At 41.6% G+C, this 20,237-nt stretch overlaps 1 protein-coding gene across 4 annotated transcripts in view; it reads right to left on the reverse strand.

The window, feature by feature from the left end:
* Window positions 1-1,835: 1,835 nt before the first annotated feature.
* Window positions 1,836-20,237, reverse strand: part of PTPN11 (protein tyrosine phosphatase non-receptor type 11) — a 73,485-nt gene continuing 55,083 nt past the window's right edge. For 2 of the 4 annotated variants that reach the window (XM_059893881.1, XM_059893880.1), the window contains exons 11-16: window positions 17,757-17,911; window positions 16,777-16,844; window positions 16,124-16,275; window positions 6,429-6,541; window positions 4,320-4,422; window positions 1,836-3,612 (exon numbers count right to left, since the gene is read on the reverse strand). In XM_059893881.1, coding sequence (XP_059749864.1) covers window positions 4,353-4,422; window positions 6,429-6,541; window positions 16,124-16,275; window positions 16,777-16,844; window positions 17,757-17,911 — 558 coding nt within the window. In that variant the 3' untranslated portion in view covers window positions 1,836-3,612; window positions 4,320-4,352. Of the gene's footprint in view, window positions 3,613-4,319; window positions 4,423-6,428; window positions 6,542-16,123; window positions 16,276-16,776; window positions 16,845-17,756; window positions 17,923-20,237 lie in introns of all 4 variants that reach the window. The other 2 variants (XM_059893879.1, XM_059893878.1) reach the window with 1 other exon arrangement.

The following is a 20,237-nucleotide window of genomic DNA, read 5'->3' on the forward strand; positions in this document are numbered from 1 at the left end:
GGAAAATTAACTGTAGATCTAGTCATCGACTTAATAAAGGATCCTTTTCCATTAGCTTTTATTAATAAAAGAATCACAATTAGGTCATAAATAAACAGGCAAATTATTAATTACATAATTTGAGGTTTAGGATGAAAACTTGTAAAAATTAGTTTGATATACAGCAAAGTTATACAACACACTAAAACCAACTGTTTAATATTTTTGCCTTATGTGAACTGCCCATAGTAAAAAAGGAACAAACTTTTTAAGGATGGAAGATATAATAAACTATATTTTGGAACTTATTTTTCAAGAGGAAGAGGAAAAAAGATTTTAACGAAATTAAGGGCTAATACAGATCCTAATAAAGGCATATTGAAATCAGGGAGGCCATGTGCTTACGACGTAAAACTTTATTCCCCCAACAACATAAAAAAACAAAAACTGCACTGGGTTTGTACTTACGTCTACAGTCTAAGTTTCCCTTACGGATTAACAAGCTACAACAGAACACTTCACAATTGCATACCTTTTTCCACATTCCTCTGAACTAGAAATAACCCAGGACATTATATTAGTTCTTAAAAACCCTAGTAACCCCTTAATAACCCCTAAAAATAATCTTGATGATTTTCTTGGCTGTTCCAAAGCAACTGGGCTCCGTAAAGAATGCACGAACACCAAGAAAGTAGTACATGTATTTTCTCATCCTCATTTAGCTACATTTGTAAAGTTACCGATTTCAAAGGGAGAGATGATCAGAATTTTCAGGAGGGCCACACACTGGATACAAGGTGTCTTTTTGTCTTGTTTTGCTTTTTTTAAAAAAAAAAAACAGGCTATTAAGACTCTGAAATTTGGCTTTTTAAAAAAAACCCCAATACCACATGCCAGATAATTTCTTCACCCCAAATATAAAATCCTATGCTTGTAATTTTAAAATACTTAGCCAGCTATGGAAATATTGTGCAAATTTAATGTCTACCAGCAACCCAGAAGCAGACTGCAGACATGTAGCTATCACACCTATTTTCCAGGTAACCTGATTCAACTATTACTGACTGCTGTGGTCCCAGGCCCTCTGACTTCCTCAGAAACCACCTCTTTGGAACTTCCATTTCCACTGTTTTTTCACACCCGCACCTCGAGCTCACCTCCCCCTCCCCCATCTTCACAGCCCCTCCACCTGAATCCATCCTGTGTAATCTTACCGGAGAACCTGCAATCACCTTTACCAAACACACGACAAACCTTAGCAACCTAGGGACTATTAATCTTGTCTTGGCATCAGTTTACACCACATAATAGTTGCCGACTTCGTGGAGGGAAATCTAAATGAAATCAATGTCCTATTACAAACGAAGCTGGCCAAGATCAGGTGTTTCCAAGTGCAAAAACAACTGATCTTAAGCTACAGGCAGAGACGTTAATGCAGCAGATATATTGTACGATCAAACCCTTGTATGCTGGTGAAAGACCTTGCCCCCAAAGTCCAGAGTCAAAACATTATCGCAAAAAGGAGAACCATTCAATGTGACAATGCAATACAAATAACAGGATTCAAGATCCTTGTTGCAAGTACTGAACTGGAATCTCTTTACAGGCTTGACAAGAAGACAGCAGTCATTTACATTCCTCTTAGAAGGTAATTACCTTCAACAATTCTAAGTTCAATGGATGGATGGGGGGAGCGGTGGGGGGGGGAAGTCATGTAATTTTGTCTGTGAAAATGGCAGCCAGGCTCTCCCCAAACAACCTCAGGGTTTCAAAGGAGGTAAAGACCTCAGAAAGGAGCTACTAACAGGGTTGGATCTAGTCCTTCCTTTTCTGGAGACAAAGCAAGAAGAATCCAATTAAGAAGATCATGACTTAATGGCAAAGCTGCCATGGCATTTTATTATCTTTACAAAGTCCACCAATGATGCTTTAATTGAAATACACTCATTGAATGATGATTCAACACACAGGGCAAAGAGGGATGTCTTTGGAGAAGGCACTTCAGGTAGAACATTAGCAAATCCTACTGCTTGGTTAAAACAAAAATGAGCTACTGCTAATTCAGTCTGATGAGTGGCCTCACGAGGACTGCTCCTCCTCACTGCAGCCTTGGCTGCGTGCATGGGTGCGGGGCCCAACCGAAACCAGGGGCGTGAAGAAAGCACCCCATTCACCTTCCTCTGCAGCGGCCAGGGCAATGAGGTGGTTCTGCTTTCAAATGCTCTGCCCTTCCGAACACACCCATCCTTAAGAGACCAGTTTCCCAAAGCGGTGGTTCAGAGCATACGCTAAGAGCCAGCAGAACTGGTTCAGGAAGCTCGCTGAAGGCCCTCTGTTTCTGCCTGACTTCCAGCTTACACCAGCTATCATAACCAGCTTCAGCTTCCCAAGGTCACTAGCAGCTTCTACTTTTGCTAACCTCTTTTTTTAGCTGTTTTTCCATGGCACTGGTTCTGACAGTCTGTTACACTGGGGGCCTCCAAGGAACCTCACCTCCACTTCATGCCCTCGTGCGGTCCCCTCTTCCCAAATCGGGGCTGGGCCTGGGACTGACTTTAATCAATAGAAGGCAGTAGAAGTGATGCTGTGATACTTCTGGGTTTAAGTCTTAAACCTGGCCACTACTGCTTTATACCCTTGGGACCTCTGAGCTGTCATAAATGTGGTCCAGCTACTCTGCGGGCGAGGCCACATGGAGAAGGTGAGACCTGAGGACCGCATGCAGACGGAGAGGCCCAGCCATCCTGCCAACCACGAGTGACACCAGCAAGACAAGGAGAGGAACCGCTCAGCTGAGTCCAGCCCAGTTTGAAGAGATGGGGAAAAGCAAGTTGTTGTTTTAAGCCACTCAGTTTTCAGGTGGTTTGTCAGCAACAAGTGATAACCCAAAACTGGTTATCCATAGATGCATTTTTTTCCTAAATACAAGACAATTACTCAAATGAAAAGAAAAGATGACAAACGTTTTCCCACCACGAGTTTCTCAGTCAACAGGCTGAATGGTAATTGGTCAACTGCTAAGAAGAAACCATGCCTTTTATCCTAAGTTCCCATGATTCCCGCCCCCATGATTTTTTAATGGCAATGCAAGGGGAGACAGTCTGGGGCACTGGCTTAATTATTATTTAGCCAAAATAAGAGGCCATCAAAATGAATTATCCACTACTGGATAAGTGATGATAAATGAAATTGTTCTCACTTCTATAGGGTGCTGTTACTTAATTATCCCCAATCATGTTTCCTCTTACAAGTGCCCTATCATCCCCCACAAAGCAGGGGGGAAACTAAATTTGTTGAGGTTATCAAAAGAAAAAAAGGCCAATAACTAGAATTTGAATCACCATCATCTGGAAAATATAGAGCACAATTTAACTGCTTCCTCAATTTAAAATAAAATTCCATAAAATATAACACTGTCTACATCATAGAGATGATTTCTTCTTATCTGAGGACACGAGTAATTGGAAATCAGGTATTGTTGAGTTAGAATACAGTGGTCTTTAAATGGTTTCAAATTTTGCTTATCAGAAGGTAGTCAACCACAATGCAAGCCTTCCAAATTCAAATTCATTCTTCATGTAAACTTTCTTGCATCATTCTTGATCTTTTCAGGGAGAGGGTGAAAGTCCACATCTGGCAAAGAAATAAGTTAGAATTCTTAAGGAGCATACATCTAAAAGTTTGGCAAGGCAGTAAACCATTTTAAAGTAGATTTAGAGCTTTTAAATATACTATTCATTGAAATGGGAATTTCGACTTGAAACGCTAAAAACTTACCTTTTAAACATACATCACACAATTGGGTCCCTGTCTAAAAAGGTGATTGGAAGGAAGGAGACATACAAGGGAGTCGAATTCCCAGCATCAGAGCTGGAAGGGATGTGGAGCTGAGCCAGTCAGAGGCCCAGGAAGTCCAGTGCCCTGTGTCATACAGCCAGCCAGTCAGAGGCCCACTGGGGTGAAAACTCAGGCATCCTGACTCTGACCATCCAGTGCCATGTCCCCACAGTCCCTAGATCCCTAAAGATCATCTCCCAGCACAGCGTGGGTTAACCTACTTTAATAAAAATTGCAGGAATGATGATACCTGCTCTTCATCACCAGTATCACCATTTTTCTGTAAGTGCTAACCCTGCCCTTCACAGAATTAATTCTGTATTTGATTTCAATGTTTAATGAATCCAGCCTGGAAAAAGAAATACAGGCAGAAGAAAAAAGAGGCTGGTTTTTAAAATTCAATTATGGTTCACTTTGTTAAAACAGTCACAAATTATTTGCCTGCTTCACAGTGCCACAAATGATATAAACAATTAACCAGTAGAGCACTTCTGTTGAAATACCTATTTCTGTGCTTGAAGTCTTGGCGGGTCTTCTCATCTGAAACTTTTCTGCTGCTGCATCAGACCCACATTTTCATAGACTCTAGCATTATCTTCTCTCATTCTGAAAAGAATAAAAAGAAGACGACACTAATAAAAACGCAGACATACTGTTGAACCTTACATGATAGTTATAATGCACATACTCTATTCTCTGGGGACCGTATGCGGCACAGACATAGCTCCTGCCCCCGGGAGCTGACATTACAGGAGAGGATATTGTACAGAAACACACAGCAAAATAATTCTGAAGTAAGAGCCTCGAGTCCCTGTGCTCCCGGGGTTTGGCGGAAGGAGAGTTGTTTTCCAGGAGGGTGGAGCGAGGCAGGCCTGTACGATGAGGCATTGGGTTAGACCTTGAAGGAAGGTGGGACATGTGCATAGAGAAAGGAATGGTATTCACTGTGGGCAGAAGGATCTGAATCGGCCAGAGCAATGTAAAGGCAAAGCGTAGGAACGGTCAGGCAGGGACTACAGATCCATTCAGCCCCCAATCGGTGACATGAAGGTGAACATGAAGCTGACCGGCAGTTTAGGGCCCCAGGGTGGAGGGTCAATGCATCGGAGCCCAGACTCTGTTTTGCTGAGCAGAGTGGAGACCAGAACAGTCCAGGGGGACGAGGAACCTAGCAGCTCTGGGCTGGTCAGAGAGGAACAAGCTGAAACAAGCAGCAGGGGCCAGGGTCTCCTGGGTCTGCACCCTACAAGGGGGACAACGGGAACAGAGAGGCAGAGAACCTATTAGTTAGTCACAGGCAGGCCACTGGTAAAAAGGGAGTCGTCAGAGCTAATTCTGTTGAGCCAACATGTGGGGAAAGCTTTCTGGCAAGGACTCGGAGCCCTGACATGCTGGTTCCACTGCAAATCACTGCAGATAGCAATTTAAAATCAACTTTCCCCATCGGTCCACTGGGAAAGAAAAAAGCAGGCAGAAGGAAGAGGCAGCTTGGTGGAGAGCATACTTTTGCTATATAATTTCATTTCAACGTTAAATAGAAAGCAAATGTAAATACGAGCCTCATATATGTTATCAAAAATGTTTATATAGAGTATTAAGGCCAACAGGGGTTTAAAAATCCACATCAGAAGCAAACAGGGATAAGACTCTTAGGGGAAAATAAAAAGTAAATGTTATACCAGAGAGTGACTTTAGGATATACAGAAAAATAATAACTTACAATTGTTATTCACATAATCGATTTAACAAATATTTTCTTATCACATGTTTTAGTTTAAACATGGAGTTGGCAAAGTTTTTCTGTACAGGACCAGACCGAAAATAATGTAGTCTCTGTGGGCCATACACAGTCTCTGTCATGTATTATTCTTTGTGTGTGTGTTTTTTTAATAACCCTTTAAGAACCATCCATGAGCTGTACAAAAGCAGGCCATGGCCCAGATTTGGCCTGGGGGCTGTAGTTTGCTAACCTGGTTTAAATACCCACAGTAGATTTCTGCTGACTGTGGAAAATTAGACCATGATTGTGTTGACACATTGATGGTCAATTTACTTACTTTTACATAGCAAAGAGTCTTGACTCGTCAAAAAGGGTGTTACCTACCTCTGCAACAATCCACACCCCATCAAAAGAAAAATTAGATTCTTGGGACTTCCCTGGTGGCGCAGTGGTTAAGACTCCACGCTCCCAATGCAGGGGTCCAGGGTTCGATCCCTGGTCAGGGAACTAGATCCCACATGCCGCAACTAAGAGTTTGCATGCCACAACCGAGGAGCCGGCAAGCTGCAACTAAGGAGCCCGCCTGCCGCAACTAAGACCCAGAGCAACCAAATAAATAAATAAATAAAATATTTTTAAAAAATTAGATTCTCCTTGGAGAACCAGCACTTGATATACGTACAGTCCCGTAGACTCCTAGCCAGTGTGGCAAGCAGCCTTCAGTTTAGGTCAACTAAAATTTAGTTTAGCTAGCCACTGGCACACTCAAGAACCAGTTAGGCAACAACAATGTGCACCAAGGAAAGGCATGTGCTGCAAAGACGTATCATTTTTTTAAGCTTTTCTATAGGATTATGTTCACGTAAAAAGATTTTCCTTCATTTCTACTTACTCTGCACAGGACGGCGTTGGGGTACAAGGCGGGAGGGGACTCTGATCTCCACTTGCCTGGTCCGTCAGGGAATACTTAATATTTGTGTATTCGTGCCCTTTCCTCTTGCTTTTCTGAAAAGTGAAGATTGCATATATGAAGAACTGTGACTTTTTTGAGGGAATGAAGAAGTCAAAAAGGCATTTCATTAAAAAGAAAAAAAGAGAGAGAGAGAGAGAGTTTGACAGACAGACAAGTTGGACCCTGAATACTGGTATGTTGACCAAATGTCAGGGAATTCATCTCCTTCATGTAAATACATCATATGGGTGAAAAGGACCTTTGAACCATACAATTCAAAAGCAGAGAGTCATGCATTAACAACTTACTGTATTAAACGAAATGTACCTGTTTCTGAACTAAGAGAGAATTCACACGTTCTTTGCCACATTAGCATCTAATCATTTCATAGTTCACTTGCAACACATTTAATGATTTTCAAGTAAACAGGTGGGAAAAGAGTTTCAGAAATAAATGCACTCCAAGTAAAAACTGCACACAGGTACAAAAGATGGCAGCACTCTTAGCAGAATAATACACTTTATCATATCGTCCCCACCCCACGCCCACTCCAGAAAAAACCCTAGCACATTTAAAACTTTATTTTCAGCCCATTGATACTCTGGGGGAAAAAAGGCAGAGAAAACCAGTAAAATGTAATCTCATCTCAGATACAGAATGAACTGCATTAGGTAGGACTCTTAGTTAGATGATTTATCACTCTTTCCTCCTAAATTCACCCAGAAACAACCAATTCCGAAAATCTAATCCATCAAGTTATCTTCATTATATAATGCTTATAATGCTGCCTTCATTACAGGATTATTCAAGAAACGGTAAATGTTAGAAAAAGTATCCATATCAAATACTGACATACAGCAGTGACTTTCATTCACTGTTGTTGAGAGGGTGAACTGGTGCCATCACTTTGGTACACAATTAGTCAGAACTGATAGTACTAACTAGTTAGTATCTGGTAATGATGAAAAGGCACATATATTTTACAACCTTGAACGTTTATTTCTTGAGAAACTCACGCACCCAAGCCTAGAAAGAGCTGACAAGGATGTCCAGTGACGTGCTATTCCTAACAATGTTCGCCAAGAGAACACTGAATACCTCATAATGAATACCTCACATTCGTATCACGAAATAACATGCAACAGTGAAGAGGAAAAGTGTGTGTGTGTGTGTGTGTGTGTGTGTGTATGTGTGTATAAAACAGATTACATACACAATGTTAGGTGGAAAAACACAAATTGCAAAACAATGAAACAGTATATCATCTTGCTAAACATTCTAAACATAAAAACAATGTCATATATTGTATACAGATATTTGTATTAAAAAATTTTTAAATACAAAAAGAGACTGCAAGGCTAGTTACTGCCTTGGGGTTCCGAGGGTGAAGATGAGGGATGGTCCTGGGGGTGGGTGTCAAACGGAATCTCAGCCATATAGCTGTTACACTTGATTGCTTTTAAAAAGAAAAAAGATTTGAAAGAAATGTGACAAAAGGAAATGGTCTATTATTGGTGTGGTACTGAATGTTTTAAATTTTTCAAAATAAAATGTAAAGCATAAAAGAAATTTAAATCCACCAGGGGAATTTCTTTTTCCTCAAACTTTTTGCTCAAAACTCACCAAAAACAACAGTTAAATAAAAAATGGGAAATCTTACTACACATAAAACAAGGGAATGCTACAACTCCAATCTACAAACTATAAAGTGTCTCTGATATAGTACTGTGAAAAGTGGACCAAAATAAGAAGGAAGCTGAGAAGCAACACATACCCCTCAGGTGGTAGCAGGAAAAAGAAACCCCTGAATGTCGCTATCCCAGGAGTGAAAGGCCTGGGGCTGAGCCATGGCAGGCCACAGGAGAAGTGGGGGAAGCCTTGTCAAGAGCCAGTTCAACACAGTAGAAAGGCCCACAGTCTGAAGAGCCCTTTCTGCCGTCCACTGCCACCCTCCCAGCTGAGGTGGCCTAGAGGAGAGGCAGGGTAGGAGGAAGCATTATTAACCCCTCTGACTCTACAGGCATTGCAAAGAGTCAGAATGACCCCCTGAACACCAACACATGGATGTGCTCCCAGGGCAAAGGTAACAGGGCACTGAGACAACAAACCCAAGCAAAGCTGTGGACCTCCTCAGCCACCTTGCCTCCCCTCACTATGGACTATCCGAAAATGAAGGGGTCAGCACAGAACCTATATAAAGAAGGGGGGAAGGTACAAAAAGGAAAAAAGGGAGCAAAGAGCAAAAGGCAGATGGAGAAAACACATCAAAAAAGAACCTAAACAAAGAAAGAAGAAAAGATGAACACAAATAGTTCTGCCTTAATATCATAGACTTTAGAGACATGAGCTTTCTTAAAAAAGAGCGTAAATAAGAGATTATATTACAACAGAGGAGATGAAAAGCAAGCGGGCGAAGCAACGAAAGGAAATAAAAGAAGAAAGACATGAAATACAGTAAGTTCAAGTCTAATTAGAGGTAGCAAAAAATTAAATAACTAAAAACATAGAAAGGGACATTGTAAACAGTCTAGAGGAAAACATATTTTTTAAACTATTAATTAAATACATAAAAGTGATGGAGAAAGCTATTAAGAGATTTGATATATATTATGGAATTCCTGAAGATGGGAACAAATAAAACAGAAAAAAGTATTCTAGAACATAATGCAAGTAAATATTCCTGAAATCTCAAAGGAAAAAAAAAAAATCTGAATCTGCATTTTAAAAGGAAAAACTTCACAATCAATCTCCCAAACATCAACGATAAAGAATATGCCTGGATTGGATCTCCAGGCAGAAAAAGTCAGTCACATATAAGGGGGGATAATCAAATTGACTTTAGACTCCAACACAGCCACGTAATTCCAAAAAATCCTGTGGGGAAAAAAACCCCCAAGAATCTTATACCCTGCTAAGTTACCCTTTAGATATAAAACCAATGTTTGGACATTTTTAAGCATGCAAAAACTTAGAATGCAATTATCTTAAAAAAAAAAAAAACAGCTAGTAATGAAATCTAGCCAACAGAGATAAATCAAAATCAAAACAAAGAATTCAGAGAAACAGAAACCATGATAAAAGGACTTGAGTTTTGATCTAAATACAGCACTAACACTGAACAACTGTCATAATTATGATATAAATGTCATAAACAATGACAAAAATCAGGAGACAAAAGAAAAATATGCTAATTCTCTTTCACAGAGTTAAATATCAATTATTATTACAGTAAAAACAGTTAAAATTTTCTAAGCACTGGCTTTGTGTCAGGCACTATTTGAATATATTACTCATTTTAATCCTCATAACAACCTTTTGAAACAGATACTATTATTAGCCCTATTTATTATTTATGTTATTTATTTATTTTTTTTGGCCACGCCACACGGCACGGCAGATCTTGGTTCCCCTACCAGGGATCGAACCCACGCCCCCTGCAGCGGAAGCGTGGAGTCTTGACCACTGGACCGCCAGGGAAGGCCCAGCCCTTTTTAACAGATGAGGAAGTGGTGTGCAATTTCTAGTCATAACCTTAAAACAGGGGTTGGCAAACTAATGGCCTACGGGACAAATCTAGCCCAGACCTTTGGCAAGGCTTGTAAGAATAGTTACTTCATCACAAGTTTAATAGTTTTTAAAGGGTTGTAAAAAAAGAGAGAGAGTATGCAACAGAGACCATATGCAACTGGGAAGCCTAAGAGACTCACCGTCTGACCCTCGACAGAGAAAGTCTGACTCCTACGTTAACAGGCAGCTGCTTGCCCTCCACTTCCTCCTACTCTCTGCAACCAGGTGGAAAAGGAAACGTCCTAAAGGACAGTAGAGGGACAAGACCGAATGTACCTGGGTCCCTGGATGAACCTAGGTCCCCACCCTATACCCTCTGATCCCCAAATTGCCTGCCAGCTTGGACTTTTCTATAGAGAAATAAGCTTCTCTCTTGTTTAAGGCACTATTATTTAGCCTCTGTTAAAGCAGCCAAACCAATTTATTATAAATTGCAGTCATTACAGAACTTATAGTCTAGGGAAGAAGTTGCAAAAAAGAAATCCGAGGAGAAAATGTTTCACTGAGTCTATATAGTATTTGAATTTTTTGAACTGGTTTTAAAAATTTAAAGCCCTTGTGAATAATCACCTCTGAATAGCTGTCACACACTTTTTAGCACTGAAATGCTGACTTACATAAGAAATAATTTTTTTAAAGATACAATATAATTTAAAATTAAATATTAGCTGGAAGAATTGACAGAGAACATCACTTATTTAAAAGTTTTAAAATCCTAACTCATTTTTTTAAATAAAAAATTGTAATATACAATAAATAAACTGAAGCATAAAGATGCTTTCTACTCAACACTTTTTTTAAAATTGTGGTTTAAAATAAAACACATGAGAGATATCCTCTTAACAAAACGTTATGTGTACAGTATAATATTGTTAACCACCTGCTATTGGTGTACAGCAGATCTCTAGAACCTCTTCATCTTGCATGACTGAAACTCCATCCCCCCATTTCTTTCTCCCTACTACACACTTTCTTGAAAATCAAAATCAATATTTCTACATGAAGTGATGACAAAAGAATTTTCCAATGAGGAATAATAAATGCAAATGGAACAGGAATTATTTTTAAAAATCATAGCAGCTTGAGGAATAACATAAAAATGCTGGAGCTTTTTAGCTTATTTTGGAAAAACAAGAAATAAAACTGATTCACAAGTCAGATGGGTTTGTTTCTTGGAACCATGACAGCCCAGGCTGTCTTATAGATCAAGAAAAATTCTCAGGGGGTAGGGGCTGTTTTGTTTCATTTTGTTTTGTTTTGCTTTGGGGAGTGGAGGGAAATTTATTTCAGAGGAGGTCTAAAAAATGATCTGAAATTGATCTATCCTCCACTGGAATTCAATGACATAGCATGGTTACCAAGTCTCTTGCAATGTTTATAACAAATCTTACGGTCTTGTCAACTGACACACAGCCAAGGTTGAAAGGAGGAACCAACCATGAGGCTCTAAAATCATCTGGTATTAACTATCTTTCCACGTGAGTAACCCCAGTTACATTCTTAAACCTTAAATTACAAAAAAGCCCAAAAGCCAAGAGCAGGGAGAGAGTAAAATGAAAACGCTCTTGTCTAAGTTATGGAGCAACACGATGATGCATCCAGGGTGCTCTGGGCTCAAATGTCAGGATTACAAACACCCTGGCTCCTTCCACATCTAATCACAGAATCTTACTGGTTCTACTCTCCCTGGGCTCACTATCAGCCCCTGCTATCCCGTCCAAACCACCATCGGTTCTCACTGACGCTGGTCCCCCTGCAGCTGCTCAAGCCTCGTGCCCACCCAGTCTTCCCTCTCAAGCCAGGGCCCTCTTTTTAAAATGACGATCTCTTTTTTTCATAAATGTATTTATTTTTTATTTATTTATTTTTGGCTGCGTTGGGTCTTCGTTGCTGCACACGAGCTTTCTCTAGTTGTGGCGAGCGGGGGCTACTCTTCGTTGCGCTGCACAGGCTTCTCATTGCGGCGGCTTCTCTTGTTGCGGAGCACGGACTCTAGGTGCGTGGGTTTCAGTAACTGCGGCACGCGGGCTCAGTAGTTGTGGCTCGAGGTCTCTAGAGTGCAGCGTCAGTAGTTGTGGCACACGGGCTTAGCTGCTCCGCAGCATGTGGGATCTTCCCGGAGCAGGGATCGAACCTATGTCCCCTGCACTGGCAGGGGGATTCTTAACCACTGTGCCACCAGGGAAGACCCGAGGATCTTTTTATGTCACTCCCCTGCTTCAAAATCCTCAGTGATTTCCCATTTTCCTTAGGATAAAGTTTTAAATCCTCAATATGGCCTGCAAGACCCGCCCCCTCGAAATCTGGCCTCTGCTGACTTTTCTAATCTCACCCAACACGCCCCATGCTCTCCCTCTAACTCCTTCTACTCCATCATACGGATTTATTTCCATTTCAGGAACATGACTACTTATATTTCCGGGATCTGGCACAGTGCCTGGCACATAATACAACTGACTTTAATTAATGCAGGAATGAATAAACAAATGAACAAATGTGAAAACACCTTTTTATTCAACCAAGGAGATTATGGAAGATATGTGAAGAAGCACAAGGCTAGGGAAACAAATAAAACAGTCAGGACAAATGGAGACATGGCCTCATGCATATATGTATGTATACACACACACACACACACACACACACACACATATGTGTGAGAGAGAGAGAGAGAGGGATTATATAGAGAGAGCTGGACAAGAGGAGTAATTAATTTGCTAATTAGCAATTCAAAGAATATTATACCAGTACAAACAAACATACCCAGTATCCACATCTTGGCTTTGAAATACCACTCTTCAATAAGAAGAATCAGGGCTCCTTAGAAAAATGGCTGGGAAAGTACAAGATGAACCTAGATCATCTTGTGGTGTCAAAAAGAGTAAGGAAGTAATCAAAAATGGGAACATATCAAAAAAACACAGGAACCAACTCGAAAAGGTTCCCACTAGGCAAATTTGGGACAGTTTAAGCAACAGAATAAGTAACAGTAATGGACTATCACCCCCTCTGGCATAAATAAATAAATAAATAAATAAATGAGTAAATAAATAAGGGAGATGGGAAAGCTATTCCTTATAGGAGGCTTCCAACTAATAAATGAAAAGGGAATGGTGGAAAGAGAAAATCACCATTGGGCAAACGTCACAGTGGTAATTTTTCCTGGCAAGAATCGTGAATGAATGTAAAACTGGTAGGCAAAAAGTATGATGAAAAATTGTTCATTTATATAGTTTCTTGTATCTACCTACAAGATATTACCTAAAAAGGGAAAGACAGCAACTTAACAGTGGAGAAATCAGACAGACAACACCTTAATCAAGTGATCAAAGTTAACACCGCCAGGAGCGAAACAAACCAAGAGGGAGCTCATGATGTGATGCACCAGGAAGGACACAGCATCACTTCTGCGACCGTCCTGTCAAAAATGCATGACCTGAATCTCATCAAGAGAACACATCATACAAATCCAAACTGAGGAGCATTCTACCAAGTAACTGGTCTGAACTCTTCAAAAATGTCAAGGTCATGAAAGATAAAGATTGAATACTGCTCCAGATTAAAGGAGACTAAAAATACATGACAACTAAATGCACCATGTGACCCTGAACCACACGAAGGATATTAGTAGGACAAACTGGCAAAATCTGAACATGGTCTATAGATTTGAAAATAGCTACTATATCAGTGCTGATTTCCTGATTTTGATAATTTTACTATACTTATGTAAGAGAATGTCCTTATTTCTAGGAAATACACATCAGAGTATTTGGAGGCAAAGGGACATTAATGTTTGCAACCTACAAACATTTCATTTAAAAAATTATATAGGTATATATAAAGTTATTTATATATGTGTGTGTGTATATATACATATGGAGAGAGAGAATATGAATCAGTGATAAAGTAAATGTGTTAAAATGTTAACAGTCAGGAAAGGTGGGTGAAGGGAATTCCATTATATTGTTTCTGCAAATAAAAAAAAAAATTGTTTTAATTCTGAAATGGAAGTTAACAAAAGAAATCTACTTCCAAGTAAACAGCAGAGTGTGAGAAGATCCATTTATAAAGAGCTGAGAATTTTCTCAGTCTTGCTCATTTGCATTTCCTCTAGATTCCCACCTCTGTTTCTGCATTTCCTCCTTCCAATGCTGTCTGTTTCTCTACTGCCTTTTCTTTTTTTCATTTATCCCTCTGTAGCAATTCTTCCACTCCCAAAGGTCCTTAATGCTTCATAATTTTGGAAATGACTGTATTTCAAAATAATTAATTATCCTAAATGAGTTTTGTTCTTTTGCTTAATTTAAAAATCAGGTGGTTTTAATGTTAAGTCTGCCACTTAAACCTTCTGCTAAAATAAAGTACTTCTTACTTTACCACTAAATCAAGTAGCAAATTCCTACACTGAATCAAACAATACAATGCAGAAAACAACATATCACGGGATCTAATTTTTAAAAATAAATATAATCTAAGCCTACATATATTTAGGCTACATAAATCCAAAGGCTCATATACCAAATAGTAGTTCATGTGCTGACACATATTGGCACCAAAAAAGTATTGGCTGAGTGGATGAATGCATGCATGCATTCTAGTACTCTTGGGATGGGATTACCAGGGACATTCAGTTTCTATAGTCTACATTCTGTAGACTATATTCTGTCTACATTCTACCTCTCCTACCCCTCACCTCCAATAAAAGAGCAGCAACAAAGGTTTTTTTTTTTTTTTTTAAGTAGTTCCTAAATCCAAATTACAACTTCAAATTCAGGGTCAGAGGGACCACATATGGTAATGGGAAGATCTGAAGTGCCAGAAAAGCTGGGAGGGAAAGTCCCTAAATTCTCCAAAACAAGAAGAAAAACCAAAGCTTCTGAGTGAAATAGAGAGCTTTCCCCCCAGCTTTTCTGAACAAGACTACATTATGTTCTTCAAGATATTCCCGAATAACTTCCCATTTGTACCAACTGTACTATACTCTCTTGTATTTATTAGGAGTCCTTCTCTTTGGGCAACTTTATGCTTTAAGTATTCCTGGCCCAAATTAATATAACTGGAAGACAAATATAAAATAGCCTACAGTAACCATCTAAACAGTTCATAGCACTTAAAATCACACAAAGTCAGACTTAAAGCAGTAAAGTTCAAAACCAGTAGCTTGTTAACTATTTGACGGTACCTTTCTATACACACACTGCTTCTGAAGATGTTTTTGTACAAGGAAACAATCTAGTGAGTATTTCTTTGTGGACTGAGAACCTACTAAACTAACTAACTAACTTTGGCTAACCACGCTTTGGTAACGCGGCTGCTATGCTGCTAGGCTAGAAATCTTTCAATCAGGTGGCAGGTCCAATTTTGAGAAGCTGAGTTTTCTGGAAGGTAATAAACAGGGTAAAGCAGGCAAATACTGTTGGTGTTTAGACACTATGCAGTCTGCAGCACAGCGACGGGGCTGGGGCTGGGGATGGGGCTGGGGCTGGGGCTGGGGAGGGAGATAAGCCTACGCTCCCAAAAGAGCAGCCTCCTCAATCCTCTTTAACTCAGCTTTGTGTCTGTTACGAAGAGCTTCCAATGGAAAGGCACCAATGCCACATTGTTCTTCATTATGCATGGCTTATTAAAATTGAAATTTTACTGTTTCCAACTCGACCAAATTGGTGGTTCAAACCCCCATGTGCTATTAAGAGTGAGGCGTTCATTTAAGAGATGGAATCAGGATGAATATCGCCTGGACCAAAAGTGGAACAGGCTGGAAACTTTGAGGCTTTGCGTTCTAAGCTTGCCACGTGAGCCTGGGAAAATCCCAATTTTTCTGTGGCTGTTTCCCCAATCTGTCAGGCCTGGTGCCCCTTCCTGAGCTACTCCATACTGAAAAATCAGAGCTGTGAAGTAGGGAATAATTCGTTTCCAGAGAGGCCCTTCCTGGTTGGGAACTTGTTTCTCCCTTTCAAAGAAAGACAGTTATCTATCAGAGCCTGTCCTTTTGCATGGAAGGAGAGTATAACCAAGCTGCGCAGAAAAAACCACTGAAAATACACACGCCAGCCTTCTAGGCTTGGTACCTGCTCTTCTTCAATCCTGCGCTGTAGTGTTTCAATATAATGCTGGACGGCCATATAGATGAATCGGTACTGTGCTTCTGTCTGGACCATCCCTGACCTCTGAGACCGCACCATCTGAATGGTTTTGGGAACGTCAATGTCACAGTCGACACCTACAAAGCAAACACCATGGAGTATCAGGATAAACTGCAGAGACAATGTGAAGTGGTTTAATGCACAACTGTTAGCAGACTCAGAGATAAAGCAAATTTAGTCTTTAATGTTCTAACCGAACATGTTCCAAGGGCTACAGCACTGGCCTTCTGACCAATACCAAGGATCCTAGAAATTTACAGGGTAAAGGGTCAGCAGTGAGGGGGTCCCTCACGTTCCAACAGCACCGTCCCATACCATCAGCAAGGATTAGGCAGCTGCATGTTCAACAAAAGACCAGAGCAGTGGCACTCACAGCTCCTAGGCTTTGTTTTATGCCAAAAGCTCAAACAGCATCACTTCTGTTCTCTGGCAAACATACTGAAAGCTGAAGTCTCCGGCCTAGATTTTTGTGAAAATATTTTAACATTCAATTCTCTTCTACAGGCTATTTTCACTAGCACTTTCCTTCCATAAACTGAAAACAGGAACCATAGCTTCTTGTCCTCCAGATGACCTACCTTTCTCTCTGATGATGTCAATAAGAATATCAATCACAATGAACGTCCCTGTTCGGCCAATTCCAGCACTGTGGGCAGAAGGATGAAGAGCGAGGACAACTGAGTCATTCATGAGGGTTTTATAACCAAAACCAAGCTATTAATATTAACAGAAACAATGTCTGCTCTTGGGAGTGTTTATAAGATTGTCTATTTATATTTGCAAATATATTAGCAAAGAGCACAGGGCTTTGGACTCAGTCCATCCTACACTTGGAGCCCAGCTTCTCCAGCACAATGTGCCTGAGGCAACTCCCTTAACCTCTCTGACCCTCAGTTTCTTCATCTATGAAATGGGTTGTTGTGAGGATCAAATATGAGTAACAGATGAAAAGCACTGAGCTCAGATGCTGGTACAGAGCAAGTGCTCAATAAAAGGGAGCTTTTAAAGAACTGAATAAATAACGTTTCACACACATCTACTTGCATATGAAAGAGATTTCGGAAACCAGACTTTCCCCAGTATAATCATGAAACCTAAGCTTGGGTACCAGCAGCCTGTGAACTCTGGTACAGAGGCCATGGGCCTGGCTTCTAGAAGCCTGGATGGGGAGCAGTCCGAATCTTCTGAAGCAAACAAGTATATTGTCAGGGGAAAAAGTATACCTTATTTCCGTGGAAAAAGAGAACAGAAGCACAATCAAAGAGATGAATCCTAAATTACTATATTAACAAAGAAAACCAAGCAAACATTACCAGACTAAGGGCTCCTTGAGAATAAGGACTGTGTTTACCACCCTCTGCCCCACCACCCCCAGGTACACGATGGTCCCGTAGGATCTAGAAGAAATGTACTTTGGGTCAAAGTGGTCCCTTAATGCCTCAAACAGAGATTAAATTTTTCCCTCAGTTAAAGAGCTGGGGATGGGCAGGTAAAAACAAGCCCCCTGGGCGTCAGGACACGGGACAGGCAGCGTCCTAGAGGTGGAAGGGTTGGTCACCTGCAGTGAACCACCACAGGCCCCGCGTCCATGATGCTCTCCTGCTTATGGTGGACCTCCTCCAGGAAGTCCAGCACGCCCCCGGGGTCACTGGGCACTCCGTGGTCCGGCCAGGTCCGAAAGTGGTATTGCCAGACCGTCCTCTCCGTATTCCCCTGGAGTAGAGCCAAGAAAAACCAGAAAAGAATTAAATAAATCAAGGGGTTGAGGAATCGTCTGGTCCCCATCTTTCCCAGATCCTACGTGAGCCAGGGGACCGGGCCCGCACAGAGCCTCCTCACACACTGTTTACAGGTCCCCTTCACGAGTTTCCCAGATCTCTCCTCCTTTTGGGTCTGGCTGAGCAATCCTGGAGGCAACCTTTGGCCTCTGTCATAAGAACCAAGATGTCTCGTACGGCTATTTGTTCTTCAGGAAACTACAGCCTGAACCAGTCTCTGAATCCTCAGCCAGGGGCAGACGAGGTCCCTGATCCTCTTCATCCAAGTGCAGCTCTACCTGGGAGGCAACTGAGGCCTCTGGGACTCAGGGCTCTCCTCCCACCGGATGAGAAAATGGGTATTCCCTCAAGCACTTGTTCCTCTTTGTCTTTTTGTACCTGGCCCTCCTCCCCTCCCCCAACACACACTTTTATTATAATATATTTAAACCTCTGTTTGGTGCAAAGCAGATAAGAAGATAGGCTTTGCAATCAGATGGGTGGATTTAGGCCCAAATCTCAGGATTCACACTCACTGCGGCCCCTGGGCATCTCTAAGCCTCAACTTCTTCATTTGCCGGTGGAGATAAGAATCTCTCAGTCAGGACACCATCGTGAGGAATAAACAACCTCAATTAAACACACAGCCACTGCGCAGCAGACAGTTAAGAGACTCAGCACACCAGTGCTCTTCTGAGGACTGACATTAATAAAGGTCAACAAGGGTACCAAGACCACAAAAAACCAAAACGCATCGTGTTCTGGGTCTCCCCAGATTGGATCACTGTAACAGCACTATTCGTCACTACATCTTCTTCCTACATATCTGGAGACAATCCAAGCTAAGTAACATTTTTAAAGGGGATTTAAAAAAAGAGAGAAAGAGTAACTAGACCAGTGTCCACCACCAGTAACCTTCAGAACATCCAGGGAATCTGAACCACAATCAAGATCCTTTCTTGAATTATGTGCATTTAATCTGCTGAGTCAGAAAAAGATTTTTCTGTATGTTACCAGTGAGCTAAAAATCAGGGGGCTACCAGGGTCAAAGAAAGGACAGGGAACGAGAGAGATCCAGCACCCGGAGCACCCTTGCTCCTCCTCCTTCGTAAATGGCCACTGAGGTCTCTGCTCCCACCCCTCCTTCCCAGGCAATTAGGAGGCTTAAATGAGATCATGTGATAGCACTTTAGAAAACATGGAACGAGCTCTACAAAAAAGCAGATAATCTGTGACCAGCAATTCCGGAGAAATGATCGGTCCCACGTCAGCACCTGCATCCGAGGGTGCAAAACACAAACCCTAACGCCAACATTTCCCGTACCTGCTCCTCCCAAATCTCCGATAACAAGAAGATGGATGGTTTATCACTAAAACTGAAGAAAAATCCACCTGCTACTGAGAAACACCTGATGATGAGAAGATGGGTAGTTTATCACTAAACCTGAAGAAAAACCTATCTGGAATCTTTGTCTGATGTCCTCTAAATCTCTGTCTCATTTCTGCTTGACGACTCCTCTCTCAGTCTCTGCAATCGATTGAACCTCCACCCTCTCCCCACAACTGCACCCCTGCTGACATCAGAAGGTTGACATCCCACCCTGGACCACAACTGCCGAGGCTTCCAGCTCACTTCAGTCCCCCGACCACCTCCTGGAACTCACCAGACCACTGAGCCCCTCCTCCACCCTCCGCCTGCCTCCTCCCGCCCTCGCTGGCGGCGTGCCCAGCTCAGATTCCACGCAATCTCCTGACAGCCACTCTCCATCACAGACGTCCACTCCCTCCACCCTCTCTCCATCCACTGCACACACAAACACACACACCCCGCCCCGCCCCAGCGAAGCCCCAAGCCTGGACGAACCAAACCACCCACTTTCCCTGTTTTGTACCCAAAGAACAGAGTGTCCTTGGAGAAAACTCACACCAGGTGACTGGTATCACTGAATGTTCATCTTCACCACCTCAATGGGCACTCAGCACTGCCCAGAAATTTACTGGATTTCTTGCCTTGCTACACAATGACTATTTCATCCTTTCCTCAGTTTCCTCAAACATTTCGCCTCTTCTTATTCCCTTTGAATGTCAAAGGATGGCCTTGCCTCAGGTCTGATAGAGAACTTAGAGCAAATCCCTGTCAGCTCCCCTCCCTGTATCTGTGGCCACTTTCTCCTCTTTCCCTCCTGTGGCCAAGAAGTACTATCCCCATCGATCAAAACCAACCCATCCATGATGCTCTAGATCCCATCCGCCTCCTCGTCCAGCCTCCACCCTTGCCTCCC

The sequence above is a fragment of the Balaenoptera ricei genome, chromosome 14, assembly GCF_028023285.1.
Source record: "Balaenoptera ricei isolate mBalRic1 chromosome 14, mBalRic1.hap2, whole genome shotgun sequence".
Lineage (NCBI taxonomy): Eukaryota > Metazoa > Chordata > Mammalia > Artiodactyla > Balaenopteridae > Balaenoptera > Balaenoptera ricei.